A 23,508-nucleotide genomic window follows, 5' to 3' on the forward strand; every position below is an offset into this window, starting at 1 on the left:
AAGAACAGGTGTCAGCTGATGCTCAGCCCACTCGTCACCCTGCTGTGGCTGAAAAGGCCAATTAATACTGTATGTCATGTAAGTGTGTCCACTGCAGTATTATACATAAATCTGCCCATCACCAGTCTGTTAGAGTTGGATTCTTTACAGCTGTAAGGGTGCAGACTGTCCCCCAGACCTAGTTCACACTGTACTGTACATATGCCTGAATAGTTAAGCTGCTCGACTCATACATCAACATGTTGTGTTTATATTAATGTCCTTAACACTGTTCTTGTGAAGCGGTTGCATAATTATTTCACTTTTTCCACTTTCTGTCCAGCAAAGCAGCACCTCCCCTCGCTGTTGACACCGCACACAGTACAGTACACAGTTGCCCTCAGGCTTTGTAGTATATGTGGAATGTGTCTCTGTGCATCTGCAGCACAAGTACAGATCCACTGGAGGGCAACAGAAATGATGAATTGCACTTTACCAACAGTATTGAACAGTCATACACGTCATTAGGGTGGTTTTTTGGGGGCAGTAATATTGCATCAAATGAATTGATATAGCTCAAAAGATTTAACAATTAAAATGTGAATGAAAACTCGCCCCCTCTATATAATCATTTAAAAAAACTTGGATTTTGACACTACTTTGCTATAAAATCTGTCAAAATCCAAGGTAGACTTTTTTCTACAATACTGTTATCATGACTAAATTACTAAAAACTGAAATTACATAAGAAAAACACTTAAATCAGCAGAAGACAGAAAGATGCACAGTTGGCTCACAAAAGTCATAACTTTATTGCACCTTTATAGTTCACTATAGTGTGGCAAGATTCACTTTCATTATGAAAGGTCTCGTCCATGGTCAGAAACATTGGTGCAAAATACAGATCTATCAATGCAAACATGGGGACCGTCCATTCAAACCGATAAATGTTCTCCTGCATCCGTTTGAGAGTCACACCCCACGTCGATTTCACAGCCGCCATACAGTACATATGGGAATGAGACTGTCTCAGCCTCTCTCGTACTGTACACACTACAGTGACATAGGGAAGGTCTTGCTTGAAAACAGATAACTCTCTTATACACAAATGAACAAACACATTTGCAGATAAAATTCTCAAGTTAACATCCACCAGCTGATCCAAGTATTAGTAGCACATTAAAGATCTGTGTCTTTTCTTCTTTATTTATAACATTAAATCCTATAGTTGGTTTTTTTTTTTTTTATAGCCAATTCAAGGCAACATCTCTAGAATGAAAAGAAATGCATGGGCCAATCTTTACAGCATTGGAGGGAAACACAGGTAGCACAAGACGGACTGTACAGTCTTCTACACTGGCAAAGCATTTTGTTATAACGTTAGTTTCTCTATGCATCTGTGCCCAGATTGGTGCAAGATGATCCCATGGTTTCCACACCTGAAATACTCCGTATAAAACAGTTTCTACAGGATGTACAGGATGCAAAACAGTGGTCCAGCAAGAGGGACTACTCTGGTATGAAACAGGAGAGTTTGATCAGAGATGAAGATGGGATACAGGATGTCTGGGTTCCTGAGTCTTAGCCCAGTTTCTAGGTAACAAGCATGATCATCAGAAAAATTGCATAGAGATAAGATACATGGGGGATGGGGGTAGCAGGTGGCAATCCCATTCTAACAGTGCCTTGAGTCGAAAATGTAACCCTTCCATGTCAGTACAGAGGACAGTTTGTGGTGAGCTTTGAGCTTCTGAACGCTGAACTGATGACATGAGCTGCACAGCAGACAATAAATGCTCCCGTCTGATTTCCTCCAAAAACCACAAAATGAACTCTGCGAAAACACACTGAGCGTTCAGAACATTTCCAGGTAAACATACTGATGAGATGAACATTAAAGTCTCAAATGTGTTGTTCGTGTTAACATTTAAGAAACAGTCTGTTTATCAAAAATAAAAATAAAAAAAAACAACAACAGTGGAGTATTTTTGTATGTATTTGCATTAAATCTGAAATAAACTGAATTGTAAAGCAACAAATATGGTTCGAGAGAGAACTATAACAAAATACAGTGTATTGTATTACTGGACCGTTTAATTTCAGCCAATTTTAACATGAGTAGTTGAAATATGGTGGCAATTTTAAAGCCTAATTTTACCAACAGTATGCAGGCAAAATTTGGTCCTTAAAAACAAACCATGTGGCACAGACCATGCAGTGGATAATGGCATAAAATAAGAAAACCTATACAAAAAAATCTAAAAATAATAAAAGTTGTAATCAATAAACAATTTCGGGCAATCTAATTTGGTACAGAATCATTTGAGAAGGATTAAAAAACGAAAAAGGTCACTTTTTAAACATCCAGCTTACTGAGCCCTTATGTCTGCGAAAGCAGCACAGTATGCTCTGAGATTGGGTCGTTTTGAGCTGCAGTAAAACTTTGTCATCAATAGACCACCTTCCACAAATATGGTAAACCATACATACATACCTCAAAATACATGAGTCCTGGGGCAATGGTCAAAAGATGCCACCATATAGTAATTCATTTGACATGGATGTGTACAGTTTTCTATTCGATACTGCATGCATAGAAAATCTCCATCCATTTACTGTGGCATCTCAATCAAGAAGGGGACAAGAGTGGTCTAATTCAGCCGGCCAATGAAGCCATTTCATTTTGGTTAATTTAAACTTCAGAGATTAAACGTCAGACAGGTTGTGCACTCTGGTGTTGCTGCTTTAACCCCTTGATTTTTTTGTCTGAATTGCACAAGATGAAGAGATTATAAAACAAAGAGAAAAAGGTACAGAAGTCTGGTATACAATATTGTTTTGATTTTCAGTCAGAACAGCCTCAACAGCAACCTTGCCTCTCAGCGACGGACTCCAAAAACTCTCTTGCCTCCTGGTGTTACAGACCACTTGTTCCTCCTGTCCTGGATCTTCTGGAACATGCTGCTGCCACATCTCCATTTCTCTCTTTTATAGTTTTTAATTTTTTTTACCTGTTGATTTTAAAGTAGAAAGACCGGTAAGTTAAGCATTGGCCACATGAGACCAGACTAAATATATGCTAAAAGCTAAGTTACTGGTCTTATTTCTTCAGCTCATTTTGTCCTCACCTTTCCTCTGTCAAAGTCTTCATCCCACTCATCGATCACAGTGTCACACTTTGCCTGGCGGACATCCTCAATAGCATCTCTGCTAATAGCAGATACATCTCCATCCCAACTGAGAACTAAATAAGACAAACAAAACCTATTAACTCATTAAAAAAACTTTTTTTTGATAAAAATACAAAGAAGTGGTGTAAACAGGCAATATCTCACCACTGGCACCGTAAGCTTTATCTCTGGCGTTCCTGAGTAGCTCTTCTACCACGCCACTTGTTCTTTTGCCGTCCCAGGCTAAAGGAGCAGCATGACTCGAGGTGTTGTCTCCTAACGCACATCCATCAGCCACTGGCGCCTGACTGCGCCTGTAGCCGTCCTTCACTTGGCTGTCCCACACAACCACTGTGGCTAGATGTGGAAAATCCATGCAAAGAAAGACATTTTAACAAAGCACAGATAAAACAGCAGATCACATCTTATTCGCATTTTGATAATGCCGTGAGTCATGTTCTCGCTTTGTAATCGTGAAACAGCCGTTCACTCCAACAAAAAGCTGAGAAGCTGTGGTGGTGCTGAGTAAATTTCCGCAAACGGCTCCAATCAATACAGAAGGGGACTGTATGTTCTCCGTTGGCATAGCAACAAGATCTCACATTTCTTACTATGTTTTGCATGGAATGACCAAACATGGACTGTTTGGCATTCATGTGTATACATGTCCAGATGCACATACCTGCGCTTTGTTTGCCTTTTCTGTTGTCCTCTGTTGTGTTCTTTTTTGCAGTAGGCTCTGATGCTTCATGCTCGTCACTCGGGCCGTCTGAACACCGCCTGCTCTCCTCCCACTGTCTCACCTCTTCTTTTAGCCTCTTCTTTTTCATCTTTAATTTCTTTTTCAACATTATTGAATCTCCTGTGTCGTTCTGAACGACTGTGGCCTTGATCTCTTGCGTGCTGCTGGGACATAATGTCATTCAGGTAAGGTTAATGCACTTATTGCAAACAGGTGTATTTGTGTGAGTCTGTGTGTTTAGGGCTGACAGGTAATAAAGGCCCCACAGCAGAGCCTGCTTTACACTGTACTTGACCCACATTTTCTTCAAGGCAGAGCAAATTAAATAATTTTAGAGCAAGCCTAGTGTGAAGTACTTTTTTTTCTTCTGGGCACTATGTTGTATAGCTGTAGAAACCAGGTTTGTGTTTTTGCAACCATCCACTAGTTGGACATATACACAGGCTGATTACACAGCCAGCTGGGTTTTGTAGAAAAAAAGTTATGTGCACTAGTTTCCAAAAGTAATACTTTACAGGAATGAATGATTTTAATCTTTCACAGATATAAAAACAGTAACTAGCTAAACTAGCGAAACAATGCACCTTTCTGATGGAGAGCCTGCTGGAGTTGTGTGCTGCAGATCCTCCACTTGTTGCATCTTCTTTTTCTTTTTCTTTTTCTTCTTGAGCACTCCCATCACAGAGTCCCTGTCCTGTTGATTCTGATTTGACTCACTCTGAACCTGGGGGGTGACAGCTACCTGAGGCTTGTGCTTAGGCTGTTCAGCATCTGAATGGGATGTTAGACTCCATATGCCACCCTCACACCAATCCTCTTCCTGACTTGATGTGTCCAGATGAGACGGGACACACTCCCTCTCCTTTACTGTATCTCCATCCTCGTTCTCCCTCTTTCTCTTTTTCTTTTTCTTCTTGCGTTTCTTGTCGCTGGCTGCCTCCACGAGGTTGGTCACTGCTGCAGGAGACACGACTGGCTCTGCATCACCCTCAACCTCGAAATGGTGCCGCTTCTTTTTCTTCTTCTTCTTTTGGTTGACCTTTTCAGCTTTGGTGCCGTTGAGGCCTGGATCTTGGACCACAGGGCTAAGGTTCTTGGAAGACTTGGGGCTCTTTGGACTGGTACTATGAAGCCTATTGGTTTTAACAGAAAGGCTGGCGCTTGGTTTTTGCAGTGTGGAGAGAGGGGACTGTTTTTGAGGGCTCTGCTGTTTGAAGGCGAATGACTGGACTTCAGGTGAATGGAATGGACTGGCTCTGGGGAAAAACACATCGAAAGACATCTGGTTTTACACTTCCATTGTCATTTCACATAAATAAATGCATTTATTATGTCATAAACACACACATCATACCTGTGAGTGTGAGAAGGTGAGGCAAAGGTGAGGGGGTTAAGTTGATTTTGATGCGTGGGGTCACTGGACAGCTGGCGTGGCAAAGGGGGCAGAGCATCAATGTTGCTCGGACTCCGGCTGTGAGCCTGCAGTTATCGACATAAATAAAAACTTGGTGGTCTAAAAAAAATAGTCATGAATGTGACAAAAATAAGGAAGAGAATCAAATAAGGAGAGGGGGTGATTAAAGGGATGGCAGGAAAAGATGGAGGGAGGAAAACAAAAAGGGTATGGCAGAGAAGAATTAGAAATGGTTAGAAAAAAGAACTAAAGGAAAAGAAGACAAACTCTAAACACGTGCTACCATGTGGTTGATTAGACAGGCACACCGGAGAAATAACCAATTACACATAGCAGAACATTAACTACAAAGGAAGAGTTCACATATATTAATAAAAGTTCTTATTGAAATCAATGGTTAAATTTAGGCTATCAATGTGGAGTGGAACAACAGGAAACGGGCAGCATGAGCTATCACTAAGACGTCACTAAGAAGTGATGCTGCTGCTGTGGATGAGAATAAAGTTCACCTTCTTGGCTGACAGGGCCAGTTTCTTGGCAGGTGGCGGAGACATGGTGCCGGTGACTTCGGATGTGATGTTGTTGAGGGCCGGGGGTTTTATTTTTGCCATCTTTTGCTCTTCTGTGCTCTGAGAGCACTCGACACTCTTGGCTGGAGACGCTAGGCCATTGGAGCCTTTCCGAGGGGTGGAGGGAGTCTCCCCTACTGGTGCACTTTTGGGACCCACAAAGTCCTGGCAAATATAATTGTAGACTGTGGTTATTGTTTTGCTCCTGTACACTTAAGAAATGTCCATTACACATCTCCATAAACTCCTAAAGAACAATCAGCAGAATCTGTTATGAAAGCAGTACAAACATCATCAGCTTTTAAGTATTTTCTGCAAATGTTACCTTTGAGTCAGTGGTATCGGCAGAGGAAGAGTCAGACAAAGACTTAAATGAGGTAGACACTGCCATGCCTCTGCCCTCGCCACCTTGCTTTTTATCTCCCTCTGTCCTGTTGACCCCGTTGTTGGAAGGGGTTGGAGTGCTGCTGCGGGACTGTGTTTGGCTCTGAGGAAAGGGCTTCTTAAGCTTCTTTAAAGGTTCCTCGATAACCGTGGGTCCTCCTGGCAGCTTCGGGGGTCCATTGGAAGATGATGTCCAGTTGGACAGTCTGGGCTGTGGCTGAGTGCTCACACCATTCCTAGAAATGGGCAAACCCAAACCACCATCCATGGACTGGATCTTACGCAGTTGTGCAGGCTCGAGTTTCTGTAAAGAAGAGGTGAACTTATATGACAACACATGCGGTATTTGCTTCCACCATTTTAGTAGGTTTTATTTTAAATGTTTTGTCCTATACCTTTGTGACCTGCGGGGAGGAGAGAGGACCATTCAGGTTGGCCCTCTTTATCTGCTCAGACGATATGCTGTTCTTCCCAGCATTGAAAACCCCCTGCTTGGTGGACTGCCCATCTGCATTCTTCTTGGTTTCAGGGATTCTGATACATCCAAATAGAGAAGCAGGTTTATTTAAATATATCCAAACAAACACACAATAGCTTATTTGAATTCTGGCATCACTCACCTCAGGTAGAAAAGCACATAGGCCTGCTGGTTCAAGACCACTTTGATGTTACTAGAGTGCACCATTGAATCATTCATTTGGTACCATTGTCCATTGCTCGCCTGAGAGAAAACGAGAATGAGATAAAGTTTTAAAGTAAAGCAAAAGTTCTTAAAATTATTAAAACAATGCAGAGCCAATTAAAGATGCATGTATGTACCTTGACATAGCAGTAATAGTGGCCAGCATGACAACTGTAGCCCGAGTGCACTAGAACAGCATAAAGGCCATACATAACAGGATCGCCTGAGCTCTGAGACATGTAGGGGCGGATGTTCAGAAATTCTGGATATCCAACATCCTGAACAAAGAAGACAAAGATGGACAGAAACATTAGACACATTGTGAAAAATGACTCGGCAGTTTCAATCAGCCAAAGGCGTGAGACTTGTGTTAACCTTTGTTATTTTGCCTCCACTGAAGTTGGCGAACCTCTTCAGGGAAAGGGTCAGTACATTTGATGTTCGATGGACTGTGAAACGTTTGGTTGCTGGCACTTTCTTTTTGCACCTAGTAAAAAATAGTATAATGTGAATAAGCATAATTTATCGTTTGTTTTAATAAATCTGTTCTATTATTCTGCGGAGAGCATTTAAAATGTAGGATGTTGCCAGAGTAGTGGCACTCACTTGGCACACATGTAGGCATTCTCTCCACTTAACACATCCGGTTTAACAAACAGTTCCAGGGCTCGTACAATGTTTGCAGCTTGCTGAAAGTTAATGAGAGAAAACTACACTGTAGTATTGAAGTTATTAAAAATATATATATATATATGTGTACATAAAATATCTTGCAAATAAGACTAAGAGTTTGTAAAACCTACCCGAATCTCCACAGCAATGTCCAGGTATGGGTCATAGGTGTCTGACACACTTTTACAAATAGAGCATTTCACTGAAAGGCAACAATTTAAAGCAAAATGTGACTCATGTGCATTGATTGAAAACAATCTGATAATATCACTGACTGACAGTGATTACTGGAATATTTCAAACAAGGCTCTGTTCCACTTCCTGTAAACATAAGACCACAAAAGAAGCTGCCTCTGCCTGTTTCCCTCTCATCAGACAAGAAATGTACATTTAACACTCTGTAATATTTCCATTTGAGATGTGTCATCTCAGTGTGAATCACAGTGTCATTAGTTACAGGACTAATCTGGCACGTCTAATGTACATGACATTATTAGGTGCTCATTTTAAGTTACATTAATTTTAAATTAATCTGGTATTTCTGCATTTTACAAGTTTAACGTTTTTCTAACTTAAGGAAAATGTAGTGATTCAATTAGCGACAGTCGACACACTAGTGAGATACTTACATAACCTTGAGCATCAGAAAAGTGTTTGGTTTGGTAGCAATACAGGCAAACACACAGTTTAAAGAATAACTACACTGAACTGCTTTAGCAATATATGTTTTGTTGACACAACATTAGACCTCGTGTGCTGGGAAACTCAATCAATACCACAATACCAAAAGCAACTAATGTGGACATCATAAAAGTGTACAGGACTAAAGGCATATTGTGTGTGTGTAAAAAAAAAGTCAATACCTCTTGACCTGAGGTAACCTCCAAAGATCTGGTGAACCAGCGTTGTGGCCTGTGTCTGCCTATCTAGCCTAGAGAAAAAAGTGACCAAGAAAAAAATATTAAAAACTATAATCTGATTAAATCTATCACAATCATGTTTTTAATAGTGTCAAAAAACAATAATAAGCGTACTTGGAATAGCCATTGAGACAGGCTTTCTGCATGGCATCGATGGTGTACCGCAAAAATTCATGCGCATCCTCCTGGCTCCCGAAGCGGAAATGTCTGGCGATTCCTGTAAGAGATGGAAATCCCTATTAGGTCAGAGTTTTTTTTTCTGAGATTAATCAAGAAATGATTACTGTAGTTTATTGAAAAGCTACCCAATACTACTTTAAGGCTCTAAAAACTACCTCTGTAGTGCAGAGGCAAATGTTCAGTATACAGTATGTGTGCTCACCATCAACTGCTCATTTACACTGTAGCTTTACTGAGCAGCCGGTAACAGCGTGGTTTTAACGATTAAAAAATGTTATGCATGGCGAATAGCCACATTATGTATTAACAATCAGTTAAGATAGTTGTAAGATTTTAAGTAATCTCTCACAGGCACTTACAGCTGGCCTCTAGCTATGGCACCTCATTCATTTCAGAAAAGCAGTTCTACAATGACCTAATAAAAAGGAGAGAGTTTACAGTCTCTTAGTGACTTCAGCAAACTGATGTCTCACATAAGAGCTAATGTAGCTCAAACCCCTTTGCCTTGACTGTTATATCCTAATGGAGAAGAAGGTGCAAGTATGAGCTGGTAGAATTATAATGTCCTCATCAACACATTCCCTGCATAGCATCCCTACACTTTTACAACAATGAGTCATCTTTAAGTGGGAAAAAAGAACCAGATGACACACAAATGATCTGTTAGTGCCTTTCTCAGAAACAAGAGAGACAGCCCCTTGAATATATGTGGACACTATGTAGGGGGAGATGTGCTTTTATTTTATTTGTAAGGCTTTGGCTGTGAGATTCTGCACTGTAATAGTGGTCACAAAAAAAATAATGTAAAGAAAAAACTGAAACATAATGTATATATAAGTCCTTGTCGAAAAGAAGAGAAAATGGTGGACTGTATGTTTTCGTGCTAAAACTGCTCCTCTCTGCCTGCAGTCACAAGGAGACAGAGAGGGCATCAGGAAAAGAGAGAGGGAGGAAGGGGGAGATGAATGAACAGGGATGGAGTGAGAGAAAAAGAGGCACAGGAGGTGGAGACATAATTGCAGCAGCACATAAGGAAGCAAAAGGCCAGTAGGGAGGGCTCCTGTGAGACTATAGCACAGTACCTCACCATGTTAAGGTGCAACTCACACCTCATCCCTAATCTCTACAGGGTGCTCATTCACAGCCTGCAGCCTCTTCGCTCCACTTACGTGCTGCAGTTACTGGCTATTGTCACATGGGACACTGTGGTTAGTGTTGCGTCATCATGCCTGTGAACTAGCAGCACAAACTATTCACACACAATCATACAGAGTTGAAGGAAGATAGCAGTCTCACTTTTCAGGTCTCTGATGAAGGAGACAGGCTTGATGGCGTTGCCTGTGTTGGCAAAAGCTTGGATGATATGGTTCTGCATTATACAGATCATACAAAAGCCTGACTGGTGACCTGAAATGAACAATAACAACAACATATGAGAACCACAGTCACTCACACAAAGGATTAAAAAAAAACACAGTAAGCACAGATGCTTCTAAATCAATTTATGTCCCACTGAAAACTAAATTTCACCAAAAGGTCAATGTTCAGAAGGCAATAGTAGTTCCTGATATAGTGGACAAAAAAACCCACAGGAAATTAACAGTGAAAACATACTGGCTTAAAGAACAAGTCAAATTCAGGTCAATGGTATTCACAGAAATACTGATAGATGCAATGATGCTAATTCTTTTTTCAAACAAATATTTGTAAATGTATTTGGTCAGTATAAAAAAACAATAATGCTTTGGATTTTTTATTTCATATTATTGAGAGGTTGAATAAATGTTCTGCTCCTTCTAAAACAGTCTGGAGAGTTTTCAGTTAGAAGTGGTAAAAAGTGAAAATATTTTGTTTATGACAATACAACAGTTCAGATCAGATTACTGAACTGACCACTGCATGTGAAAAATATATTTCCCAAAACTTAAAATCTGTTGGGTGTACATTGGCTGAAGAACGTGGATGGGAGAATAACTACTGCAATCCTGGCAGCATAAAAAGCATAACTGTGATACTCACAGGCACGGCTGTGCTCCTTTGAGAGTAAGTAGTTGGCAAGTGGTGGCGTGTAGGTGAGACACTGCACTGTGGAGTTAAGGAAGCAGGTGTTTCCCAGGTTGTGGAGGCCGGCTCCCACCCTGTACACACGCTCCCATTTAAGGGTAAGCTTGTTCCCTGGAAAGAGCATCTTCTGTGGAGCGGGGATCCCATCGCTCTGGCCCCCAACTACGTTCTCTGAGACTGAATGAGGAGCACACAGTAACAGTACATAACGTGAACTTTTAAGGCTGAGACAAAAGGCACATACTATCACATCTTTTGAGTTGAGTGCAGTCTAAAAGCCTACCTTGCCTCTTTATTTGGACAGGCTCTGTGGGCTTCTGTCCTGTAGCACCCTCATTCCTTGGATTGAGGATCACATACTTGTTTTTTAAGCTGTCCAGCTGATAGGAGAACCCCTTGCTGGCGGGCTCAAACTCTATCTTCTGCAAAAGGACCTTCTTGGCAGAAGAAGCCAACAGCTTGTTGAGGTCACCCTCATCACCTGTCTCCTTTCGGCCAGGTTTTAGTGCCTCCTTGAGTTTATCCACTATTGGCATTGTTGAAACATCACTGCAGAGAAAAATAGTTTGTGTCAGTGTTGTAAATAGCTTCAAAAGGTTTCTTCACTAAAGGTTGGACTAAGCAACAAACAAAGCCTGTCTATCCAGTTTCCCTAAAGGCTTCAATAGCATGTTGTCTTATTACATCTACACGCTATTTGAAGTTACCTTAATGTTCCTTGACTGCCTGAGCTTAACAGGACCAAAAATAAAAACCTTCTGTTGAACAAATAAACACTGAATTTATGTCTCATCTAAGTGCCTATTTACAGCCCGATCTGTTTGTGCTTCTGAAGGTATCTCTCTATGCCACATATTCTGACGTAGCTCCACAAGCAATATAAGTGCATCCCAGGAGCCAGCTGGGTCCTGGCAGCTGTCCTCACAGTTATGCAAGACATCAGTCATTGGTGACATAGGGCGGGGAATGAGTGTGAGATAGGAGAGGATAAGCATTTAGAGCACATAAGGTGTAAGCAGCTGCTGTTAACTGCCACGTCAAACTCTTATACAAAATATTTTTGCTTGCATCAGTACTTTCATTGTTGATCTGCCACAGGATATGTTTCTTCAGTACAGTATCAATTTTTTTTATCTGGACTATCAGCGTTGGTTTACTTGCTGCCTGCTGTTCCTTTAAATGCAGACCAGTTCAGTATAGATAACTGTGTGTGCACACATTCCCACAACAACCATCTGCTCAAACAGCCTAGTGAATGACTTCTGACGCATTATTTTCTATAAAAGGGAGCATGCTGGCAAAATGCGTTCAGTGCTGAATGAGTAGTGAGTAAACCAATCATTCTGGCTGCTATTGCTCAGGATGTAACTGAGATGCTCCAAACACAACAAACCCTTCTCGAAGTGAAGGTGTTACATCATGTAGATGTTACAGCACCACACAAAAACACTAAAGGCATGGAGTGCCACGAGAGTCGTGCTCATCAGAGTGGGCAGTGACGTCACGCGAGAGAGAAGGAGGGCTCAACATGCATTATATGCACAAGGGCACGCTGACCTTCACGTGGTGCTGATACTGATACAACTAATGACACAGCCCGCAGGGACACAGCTAACTGCAGTGATGCAACTGCTAGACCAGGCAGCAATGCCACAACAAAGGTGTTTCATTAGCTTAATATGTCACAGTAATTATATTATTTTCTAATAAAATGTCTCAGCAGCTAAACTGACAACAGGTAAGTCATATCCTGTCACGAAAGGCTCTAAATGTGGTACTGTAAGGTGATGAGAGTTATTATTTTAACTAGGGTCTAGTAACTAGCGGCCTGGTGGCTTAATGGGATGAGCACTGGCCTAGGATGCAGAACGTTCCTGATTTAAACCCCGTCTCTGTTTATCTCTCGGGGCACGGTCCACTGCTTCCCCCAGGACAAATTTCATTGTAACATGTACATGTGACATATGGCATACTATACAATACTAGCTGAGGCTACAAGTGCATGAATACAGATTGAAAATTATGATTTTGTAGAATGACTAGTTGAGAAAAAGTGTCAATGTTAGTTTACATTTTACAGGATAAAATGACAGTCAGATGGTGTTAGGTTTGATAGAAGACAACTGGTGTAAGACGCAAGAGCAGAATTAAGCATGCAAAGATACAAAACCTGTCAACTATGAATGTTTTTGTACATTATATCATATCTTCAAATGTTCACACAGCACAGCATCCGATTGTTTTTCTCCCTCAAGCCTCTAGCTGTACTCAACACCTCAGTCACTAATGTACATGTACCAACATCACCGTCAATGTCAAATCAAATAATGGTCTTGTAGTGTGACTGGTTCAGCAATAGTGTCAACATTAGTTTATGAGTTTATAGAGGTTAACATGCCATAAACTAAAACATTTAAAGTAATGACTGTGTAATTAACATGCAAAAACATAAACGTTACTCATATTGTAGTAAATTCTCATTGTTTTGTTAAATTAGTGGAGGTGTTACTTCCTGTCCTTTTCTGTAGAAATACTCTACTATCATTCTAATTCCTACAACTGATCTGAAGAGACCGTCATTTCCTTAAGTTTCTTTCTAAATACAGATAATATTGAAAAGATGCATGAGAGCATCATATTAGGACAAATGTAATTGCACTATACGACACTTTGAATAACCTAACTAAAATAAATTCAGTTTTAACAGCTGATTTACACACTTGTGTTGTCTATGTTGTTTTTCTGGGTATCCAACCAAAATGGATTACTCTCACTTAAGAAGACTTTTTTGTACCTATTTTTTGGAAAATGCCCAAAAGCCCAACAGAGTATATTAAATAAGAGTATTTAAAAAAAAAAAAAAAAGGATCCAGTACTGATTGGAGCCCACCAACCCAAGTACAGGCCAAGCAAATATATATATTTATCATAATATATACTATTGAATGAAAATTAAATGAATGAATGAATGAATTAAATAATATTTTCATATTCCACCGTCTCCATTGTGCCTCAATTCGCTGCTCATCTTTATTTTGAACGATTATAAATTGCACCTTTAGTTTTGAACAGTTGCAGTGTCGTTGCTGAAACACATGCTACTGCGCCACTTCACAATTTATAAACAACAACAACAACAACAACAACCAAAAAGCAAAAACTATTCCTAAACCATAAAATAAGCTTTATTCACATAATAACCAACAAGCATCTCAAATCACGAGTATCCACTGGAGGATGAGAAATGCGAGTGATGGACTTTAGGGGGAGCACCTCCACTGCTACCACCATCGTTTTAACGTGACCAGACCATTAGTTAACGTTAGTTAGCTTAGCGTTTTCGCTCATGTTCAGTTCTCCTGCTGTGTAGTTATCGTTTCGACACCACACAGCAGCCGGGCAGCTCTTACACTAACACACTACACTGGACTTCGAGCCAGTCACCATAGCTTACATACTAACCTCAACCACAGCTAGCGTCGCCCTGAACGGGCGCAAGTTCGGAGATAAAACGTCGCCATTGAGTAATAAATATGTAATATCCCTTCGATGTGTTACAACCTGTCCTTTTTCCTGCTTTCGGCTGCATCGTGTTTCGCTTGTGTACGTTTGACAGCAGCAGCAAATTAGCCTGCGAGCTAACTGTTAACTTAACGTGGCGAGCGCTTCCCTCAACGCTGCAATGTGGGTTAGCATCTCAGCGTCCAGGTGGCTAACCTCTGCTAGCCGCCGCGTCCTACCTATGTGTGCAGCAACCTCCCGCAGACACACCCTGGAAAATGATACGTGCGTCCAAAACCCGTCTGTTCACCCACCTTTCGTCCCGTCATCCAAAATCGTTAACAATACAGGGCTCTGCTTCCTCAGCTGTAGCTCTTCAGTCTGGTATTTTCGTCCATGCTGCATTATCAGAGGGCGGGGACGACGATGACGGACGGCGATCAAACGCCAATCAGAGAACAGGTCACGCCATAGCCGAAAGGTTCAACCAATCAGCGCTCGAACTGACGCAGCGCAATAGGGAGCCAACCACACGTGACTTCCAGCCACCGCTGTTTACCATTGATGCAGTTGTTTCTGTACATGGTAATAATTTGTACTGTAACAACAAAGACACCCGAAACACCTTTTATTGTTTTTATTGTTGTTCCATCTTCTGAATTATAAATGTCAGCACGTTTAATTCAACTGGTATAACCCCAACGAACACGGTTGATGTGGAGGAGCACCATCAGGACCAATTACAAATGACGTAGATTGATTACAGTTCATCCTTAAGGTGATTTAAGCAAATGCAATATGTGTTATATTGTAATGATCTGTCTGTTATTTCATACTGTGAGCTCTCTGACGTTTCGTGTTTGATAACTGCACATCTATGCACGTGGATAGGCGCCTGAATGAATGTCTGTCACATGTTGTTTCCACTAGATGGCAACAGATTGCTGTCATTGGTGGCAAGCAGCAACGCACTCTTATATGTTGCTGCCTTAAATACCACCTCAAGAAACACAAAATGAAATGCCACATTTAGAGTTATTATTCTGGTTTGTTTTTTTTCCTGCGGACTGTTGCATGATTTCTGCCATGGTTGAACAAAATTAGATCTTGTTCTGCCTACATCATCACAGCGGTGAATATTTTTAGGAGACACTTTTGGGTTCCCTCACAATAATCTTGAGTTACTTCTGGTCTATAGCAATCTATTCTGTGATATATTCTAGCACAGTATGATTAAGCACTATTAGGACCATTTGATAGAGTGACAGAGTGCTTTAACTTCTACATATCCCCAAATAAGTGATTTCATAATTTCAATGTTTTTAATGATAATCTACAATGTAGAAAATTATCTTCTGTCTGAAAAATAAAATATTCATGCCTTAGGTCCGCAGTGCTGCTGAATTTCATGTCGAGCGAATGATGACCACGTTCATGTGTGCAGGAGTCTTGTCAACTTGCACACTCAAAGCATTAGTTAGTGAAAATAACCAGTGCAAAGTGCATCAAAACAGATTTGGCATTTAATATAATAATCAAATGTACAGTATTGTTTCAGTCGGACATGCATGCAAAAATCTTCCTATCTCAATAGTGACATGTGAAACCAGCACAAGACATATTGACTACAGTTTGAAACTCTTTATGCTCGTGTATTCATTATTAAAATCACACCACATTTTCTCAACACTATTCTGGTAGTATCGGTGGCTTTGTAGTAAATGGATAATTGGTTAAAATATGTTCTTTAATTAACTGCTAACACAACAAAGAATGAGCCAGTCAGACAATTAACAGTCAGGCCTATAATTTGACCTTTAATTCATGTAAAATGTGTACTTTGCTCTTTACACAATATCAATAGAGTGTGTAAACATATCAAAATGATGGCATTCTTTTTCCCCGTAGATTACAATAAATCATGTAACTTCCTTAAATAAAACATGTTCTTACATTTACTAAAGCAAAGAGAAGAATTGTAATTATAAAAAAAATAATAAAATACAAAATGGAGGATTCAATCCTTTCATTAGAGACAATATAGCTGATGCGACAGTTGAGTTCAAAGTGCATTCTGTTCAGGACCACTTAAAGAAAACAATTACCAAAGCACTTATTGTGTGCACAGGCTGATATGTGACCATTCAACATGTCACTCTCTGGCGAGAAACTGATTTGACACACCTTTACTCTGAAAACAATATAAGGAGGACATGCAAGAGGTGGCACTCATTCGTTGCGAAAGCTCTGCTGTCACAGATCAGGATGCCAACACAGGTTAACAAAATAGTTACACGGTGAGTTGTGGGTATGTGGGTTTAACCAATATCTTTGGTTTGTGCAGACACACACAAAAGAATACTACTGATGACTGTCCTTTTATTTGAGCTGTAGGATAAGTGGTTTATGAAGAAGTGCTTTGGGTTTTGGGGGTACGAGGGCCGAAAAGTGGTGAATTCATAAGACTGGATAAGAAAAACATAATGAGTCCAGCAGAAAAAACATAACAATTCCATTTTTGTTCAACCTCCCTATGGAGCACACACACTAAGGCTTTATTTTAAAAAAAACAAAACAAAAAAACAGGTTGGCTGGTGTGTTTTTTTTTTTTTTTTGGTATTTATATCTTAGTACAGCTCCTCTGCAAACATCTTCCAAGTGCTGGACAGTGGTGGAGTTAAGGGTCTTCGATGTCCAGGAAATCCTTTTTAGGTGGTGCAGCCCCTCTGTACCAGGCACAAGAATCATCACTTCTCTTAATGCAAGCAAAGTGTTTGGCCTGCTCTCCGTTCACTGTCTTCTCAATTACCCAGTCTGTCCACAGGCACTCCACTGGGCTGCTGATTGTGCAGGGGATGGAGGTGCAGCGAGTGATCTGAGAAAAAAAAGACCAAAATCAGGGAGCAGAACTTACAGCAACCGATGCCTCTTTGACAGATTATTTAACCTCCTCTAGTTTGGAGCTAATTCTGCTCAAACTATTGAATATCAGTCAGCGTTTCTACCTTGCATTCACAGCCCATTTCATAGCGCTGAGTCAGACTCTTCTCCTGGGTCTCCGTCAGGTCCGTCCAGGGCTCAATGAAGTGACACAGTGTGACATGCATCTTCCCATCACTATTCAGTCTGCCTAAAATGGAGGAAGAGTGGAGTGGAGTGACAATTAGGTGATGTGGAAACTGATATGAAGAGGCATAAAGAAAAGAAAAGTTCAATATATTTTATAATGTGTAGTGTGGTTGTACCTGTGATAAGGTACTCCTTGCCACTAGCATCCAGAGTCACTCCACACACAGCAGAGGATGAAGCAGTGTAGATGGCATCAATATCCTGGTTAGGTCCTTTGAACATCTAACATTTCAAACACAAAAATAATTAAAATTTATTTCAGAATTAGGTTTACAAGCAGGCATTAAATGATGATTAAATGATACTTAAGACAACCGTAGACACTGTACCTTGAGCTGTTTAATGTCATACTTGATCTGTGTGACTGGGTATCCATAGATGTTGTTGCCAACTTCAATCTCCTGTCGTCCTACTACTTTTGCCCTGATGACTGGAAAGAGACAAAAACAACCCACATTTACTCACGCCGCAGTAGAAGGCAAAGTAGAACACTAATGTCATGTTGAAAGTATACTGGGTCTGGGTTTGTCTGTATCTCATCTAAGCCCTGCCCAGGCTTGGCATGCACGAGTTGGCCACAACACATTGCTGTGGCTTGGATCTGTGGGAACTGCATGTGCCAGGTGCTGGGAAGACAGAGGCACATGAGTGTTTCATCAGCTGCAATCAGAGGGAGGAATGTGTGCTGCCTGCTCTCAGGCTCCTGGGCCGACACAGGAGGAAGCCAGTCAGCAATCTTTGAAAAGCTGAATTAGAACGCTTCCCTCGTACCCAGGCCTCTCTGCCGGGCCTGTCTCTCTGTCTGGATAGAGGTGCTGACATGCAAATCAACCTTTCTCTCGTGTGCAGCTTTTCCTCTTTTCCTCTCTCACATGGGGGAAAATATAACAGTGTAAGTGGAAAAATATTATCAGAGCCATACGGATGAACGCTAAGCTCAAATATTGAGTGTTCAACAAAAATATGACTCATGTGTTTTGCAAACACTGCTCCTTTTATGAGGATCATCACGTAGCACAGGCCACGTGCCAGTCTGCTAAATACTTATGGATTACTTGCATCATGCAAATGTGAGTCCACGTTATTATCTGGTGAAAAAGAAGCAACAAAATCAGATTAAAAATCAAACTATGGTAATACAGCTAATGTAAACCAGATGTTCTCTCAGTATTCTCAGTTCAGTACTCTTTCCCAAGGTGGCAGCTACTGACTGCCTCAGACGCAGAACACTAGTGAGCCTCCCTACCAAATAAGAACAAACTTTTTTTGTCTGCTTTTTATATGACAAAGGTATGAAGCTGCAAGCCATATGTGCCCTAATTAAATGACAACAGAGGCTTAGAGAACATGTCCTTTTAAGGGTCTAAAGAGTCAACCCTTAACCAAAGGAAAACAGGGAAAAAACGGAGAGTGTGTGCACAGATGGACGGAGTGATGAAGTGATGAGGACGGTTGCTTTCTGCGAGCAGGGGAGCAGAAGAGTGAACACGCAGGAATAGAAGTCCCACTGCAGAGGTTGTGTCTGCCTGACAGTGTCCTGTGTATATAAGGAGTAGATGAGCCTTCAAAGCAAGAGTGCAACGCTGTCACAAAGTTAACAGGGAGAAGGGGAGTTTGTGGGGTGGGAGGTGGGGGGTTGGTGGTTAGCTCATATCCAGGAAAATGTGCAAAACACTGAGCTGTGCAGGCTGCAAGCAGGTCTGTGTGCTGCAGAACTGAACTGCTGTTGTAGGAGCAGATACACTGACAAACAAATGCGCAATTCAGGGTGACAAACTGCACCCGGCGATACCAGTGAAGATGTTTTTTTTGGGTTTATAAAGCGCAGACTCCTCCACACACTCTGATATACACTCATATCGAGTTATAGAGTTAGTGGTGCTGAAAAAGTCTCCAACGTCTCAGGCTACAAAGTGGATTAGTGGTAATCTCCTTTGCATGAGTGTGCAGAATCTCACAGAGCTCACTTCTTCGTCTACTCGCGTAAAGTGGGGCAGATAAAAATATGCAGCGCGTTGAAAAAAAACAACACTGTAATATGGTGCTTGTGTGAATGGTAAGGCTGCAGATACTGAGTTCTCTCTCTGAATTGCATCCAACATGCACGAACAACAGTGAAATCAAAACAAGTGCCCACTAGCGGTTACTGCTTGAGGTGGCAGAGTGGGCTTTACTCATCTAAATGGAGTCATTCAGAAAAATGACTTAATTTTCTGTCTTGATATAATTATCACAGGACATGATGGTGTTTTACTGGAACCAGCTGACCAAGCCCTATAAAAAAATCTGAAGTTTCACAAAAGTGGGGAACCGAGGGAACCCTCTAATTTTCTAGTTGCTCGAACAATAAACACGTCCAGTGTTGTGGTCTTGGGAGTGTTTTAAACAAACAAAGACAAAAGAGAAGAAAGCACGAGCATGTCATGTAATTGCAGGGCCTGGACATCCATTTTCCTCTCTGAGAAGCCACAAAGTGGCCAGAGCTTGACTAAGAAAAACTAAACTACAAATTCAAAGTGACTCCTCTGTAAGAGCACCATGTTGGATTAGTCCAACGTAGATTTAAGTTTTATGGTTCTTAAAACTTTTGTCATTTTCCCGTCAGTATCTAAACATGTCAATACTTTTTTTTAATAGCAGTAGCGCTCTTATTCTTAACTCTAAGAATAAGAGCGTCAGCTAAATGTTTTTGTATTGTACTTCCCTTTTGGGCACGTGACTGGGCACAAATGCAGTATTCTGAAGAGGGAGTAACTCTGCGTTATTCTGCATTAAACGAGCCCCCTGAATGGACCACGCATGCTGCCTATGGGAGAGAAATCGGATTTTTATTGTCAACTCTGTTTACACAGCTTGCAGCAGTGTGTTTAAACCGGAGGTCACACTAAAGCCAACTTTCCTTTCGAGGTCCCAAATGTCACTCTCCCCCAGTACAAAAGCAACACAGGTACAAAATATCATCACTAAGGATTGTGAAATAATACTAAATGAGCAGAGCATATGACGGTCCAGCATTCCTCTGCTTGAGCCAAAGACCCGAGGGATGCATTACAATTTATGAGGAAGGAATATTTTTCTTCTGGTTCATCCTTTGACAAGATAAATGGAACTACGTGTTTTTAACTAAAGTCGGAGCGGGATTGTTTCAAGAATTACGCCACTCTCAAGTAAAAAAGAGGTTGAAAAGTAGAAGCAGTAACTAGTAAGAACTCCACTCTGCTTTTATCTGGGTTTTCTATTAATGCTTCTACGCTGCTACCTACTTAAACTTCCCATTACTAATTGGAAATAAAGTCTCTGCTGTGACCTCTGTACTGTATCATACCTTTGCATCCACAAATAGAAGCTAAATTAAGTAAATATATATCACCACCTAAAGTGACATTACACGTGAGCCATTGATGCAATGATCTCACCACAATGTGTAGTTTTTTTTATGCAAACCATGACTGAATTTTAGATGAGACACTAAGGTTGAAATACCCCTATGCTTGAGTAATTTTCCATCGACTCCAGACATTCTGACTCTGTGCCTGTGCTACTTAAGTAGTACTTTCACTTAAGGAAACAGTTTCACTTCCAATCTCGTCACTTTTTTTTTTAATACATTTCAGCTAAAATGAAAAAGCAAACGTAGTTGATGTGGCGCTGCCGGTGGTAGATCCTGACCTTCATTGTAGGCTCATTTTATCACTTGCCCTTTTGATTGAATGAGCTTTCCTGTGCAACAGAAGCTACGTGAACTCCTTCAATGTGTGATACACTCGTGTTGCGATCTCTCACAGCCATGAAAAGGCTGTTATGTTGCTGGTAGGAGGGTCTATCCATGGTGCTGAACCGGAAACAGAGGTGTCAGGGTCACGTTAGGATCTGACCTCAGAGACAGTGACGAAATGTTTCAGCAGACTTTAGACTAACATGACCTTTAAAAAACCACACGTGCCCGTCACCTGCTGTGTGACCATGTCACTAAAAGTTTATCCAGTGTGTTGAAATACTTATGAATATACTCACAAATGTTATTTGTTAAATTTTTTTTTTCCCTTTGCAGTTGACATTCCTGCAGAATAATGTGGTTTCTTCACCTTCCTGTGCCATGAAACCCAATGGTGAAGAGAAACCTTTGAATAAGTCAGCTTCTGTAGACCTACCACACATGCAGCCAAACCTCAATTTAAATAGCGACACAAGCTGGTCACTGTCCAGTTTCTTGTTGGCTTAAGGCCTGTGTTGGAGGCAGCAACAAGCAGCGTTTTGTAATGTGCAAAACAAGAGGGAAACTATCCTCCTGACCTTTGGGTGGGAGTGAATGAAATTTAGTTTAGTCAGCTTTAGAGAAGTAACAGGCTTTGCATTACTTACATAACAGCCTAGTCGTGCTGTTGGTGTATTTGGGACGTTTGTGAATAGAAAACAAACTCCTCCATCATAACAGCCTTATTAATAATACCCATAGATAATTCTAGAGAGAAAGAGGAGGGCGCTGGAGGGAGTCAGACAACCCCATCCTCCTCCCCTTCTAGCAGTAAACACGGGACCTGGGCAAGTTCCCAAAGTTTTCCCCTGCAGTATTATGACTTAGTTTTATTAACTATACAAATAATGAACGCTGCTGCTACATTTTCTGTCCGGAGATCAACTCACCGATGTCCGCGCTGCAAAACGCCTGCTGAGGATGCGCTGGGGAGCAGCTGCAGGCTTCTGCGATTTCTTCCACTCGCCAAAGAACCAGGATGGCCAGAGTGAGAAAACAACTGTTCACCGGCCAGGTCATCGTAGAAAGATGGGACTGTTTGTGCAGTTAAAAAATAATAAAAATAAAAGTATATGTGTATAGAGCAAAATAGGCAGTCCGGCAAAACCTACAATATATATATTTAAAAGTTCTCTTCAGGTGAAAAAACGAATCAAACTATGAGATGCACAAGACTGTTCCTGTTCAAATATGCACTCAGACACCTCCTCTAAATCTGTTTTCCACTACAGCCGAGAGCAGCCGCGTTTTATTGCTGCAGGATGGCAGCAGACTCCTCCTCCCCGGCTGAGGCTTCGGCCAGTGAGCGCAGCAGCGCAGATCAGGGGCTCCCAAAGTTTGCGCACATCCACTCACGAAACCCCGTCACCCTCTCTGTCACAACTCTGTTACTCCAAGGGTGGATGATTGTTTATGCGAAAACAAGAGGAGGGGTGGCAACATCTGGTAAGTCATCCTCGGTTGCACACACACACTGACACATCGTTTAATTCACTTCAAACTCAGCCACTGAGTTTAGAAATAACCTCACAATAATGTAATAAAATGTAATGGGCACATAACGACATTATGAGGTGGGCCTTTTCCTTATCTTATTGTCTTTGTGAGCATCAGCAGACAACTATTCTGCACTCCACTCCTAATAAAACATTAAAGAGAATCACCATCTTATTCCTGTATTGATTTCTCACTGTCACAGGGACATTGGATATCCCAATTTCAAAGGGGGTAAATTTATAGAAGCACTTCTGCATTTTGGAAAACAGGTGAGAGGCTCATTACTCTTGGTGTAGTTGTCCAGGTGAACTTCCCTGACCCCTTGACCTCCGTCTCTCGCACAATCTGTAGTAATAGTAATAGTAACCTCGCAATATTAGTTGTGCAATGTCACTTGCGGTGTCACCACGCGCTGAGCAATTTTCACACAGCCACATTGCCCAAGTCACGAAAGAGAGAAAATACTGACAGAGGTTTTTCAGAACAATCCTCAGATCTATTTTCCAGCGTATTTCAGTTTTTATTCATAAATGGTCACTTTCAGTAACTATTAACATGCTGTAACTGATGAAAACACTGAGGAAGAATGAAGGAGGAGTGGCAGGGTGGAGAGAAGTGACATCATAGACTTAATAGATTCAATCTGGCAGCATTTCCGCCCGTGTGAGCTACCCAAGCCCCCGCTGCCTACAATTCCTCTGGAACTGGAAAGTTCACCACTGCACGACCACTACCACCTCAGGAAGCCGAGGATTTCGGGAGGTTTTGGATTTGTGGCCTCCTGCGTTGGTTGTCAGAGAGAGTGATCACAGTGAGGTCATGGTGTGTTTGATGCTTAGAGTTGATGATGA

At 41.2% G+C, this 23,508-nt stretch overlaps 2 protein-coding genes across 3 annotated transcripts; both read right to left on the minus strand.

The window, feature by feature from the left end:
• Nucleotides 1-767: 767 nt before the first annotated feature.
• usp36 (ubiquitin specific peptidase 36) lies at nt 768-14,730 on the minus strand. Of its 2 annotated transcripts, none has more exons than XM_026355746.1 (20): nt 14,592-14,730; nt 11,060-11,325; nt 10,732-10,953; nt 10,009-10,119; nt 8,647-8,749; nt 8,476-8,543; nt 7,744-7,814; nt 7,547-7,629; nt 7,316-7,427; nt 7,078-7,218; nt 6,879-6,979; nt 6,654-6,792; nt 6,200-6,562; nt 5,815-6,039; nt 5,246-5,370; nt 4,476-5,147; nt 3,832-4,052; nt 3,315-3,506; nt 3,108-3,223; nt 768-2,990 (listed from the first exon to the last, which is right to left on the minus strand). In XM_026355746.1, the coding sequence occupies exons 2-20, from the start codon at nt 11,310-11,312 to the stop codon at nt 2,859-2,861; spliced, it is 3,450 nt and encodes a 1,149-aa protein (XP_026211531.1). In that variant the 5' UTR covers nt 11,313-11,325; nt 14,592-14,730; the 3' UTR covers nt 768-2,858. The 2 variants fall into 2 exon arrangements, with proteins under 2 accessions (XP_026211531.1, XP_026211522.1); XM_026355737.1 differs by having other exon boundaries at nt 3,832-4,055.
• A 1,337-nt stretch (nt 14,731-16,067) lies between these two features.
• On the minus strand, nt 16,068-22,396 carry timp2b (TIMP metallopeptidase inhibitor 2b). The gene is made up of 5 exons (XM_026361178.1): nt 22,051-22,396; nt 17,736-17,836; nt 17,523-17,628; nt 17,283-17,407; nt 16,068-17,152 (listed from the first exon to the last, which is right to left on the minus strand). Exons 1-5 carry the CDS (start codon nt 22,178-22,180, stop codon nt 16,955-16,957), a joined length of 660 nt encoding a protein of 219 aa, XP_026216963.1. The 5' UTR covers nt 22,181-22,396; the 3' UTR covers nt 16,068-16,954.
• Between the last annotated feature and the right edge of the window lie 1,112 nt (nt 22,397-23,508).

This window comes from Anabas testudineus, chromosome 8, assembly GCF_900324465.2.
Source record: "Anabas testudineus chromosome 8, fAnaTes1.2, whole genome shotgun sequence".
Classification (NCBI taxonomy): Eukaryota; Metazoa; Chordata; class Actinopteri; order Anabantiformes; family Anabantidae; genus Anabas; species Anabas testudineus.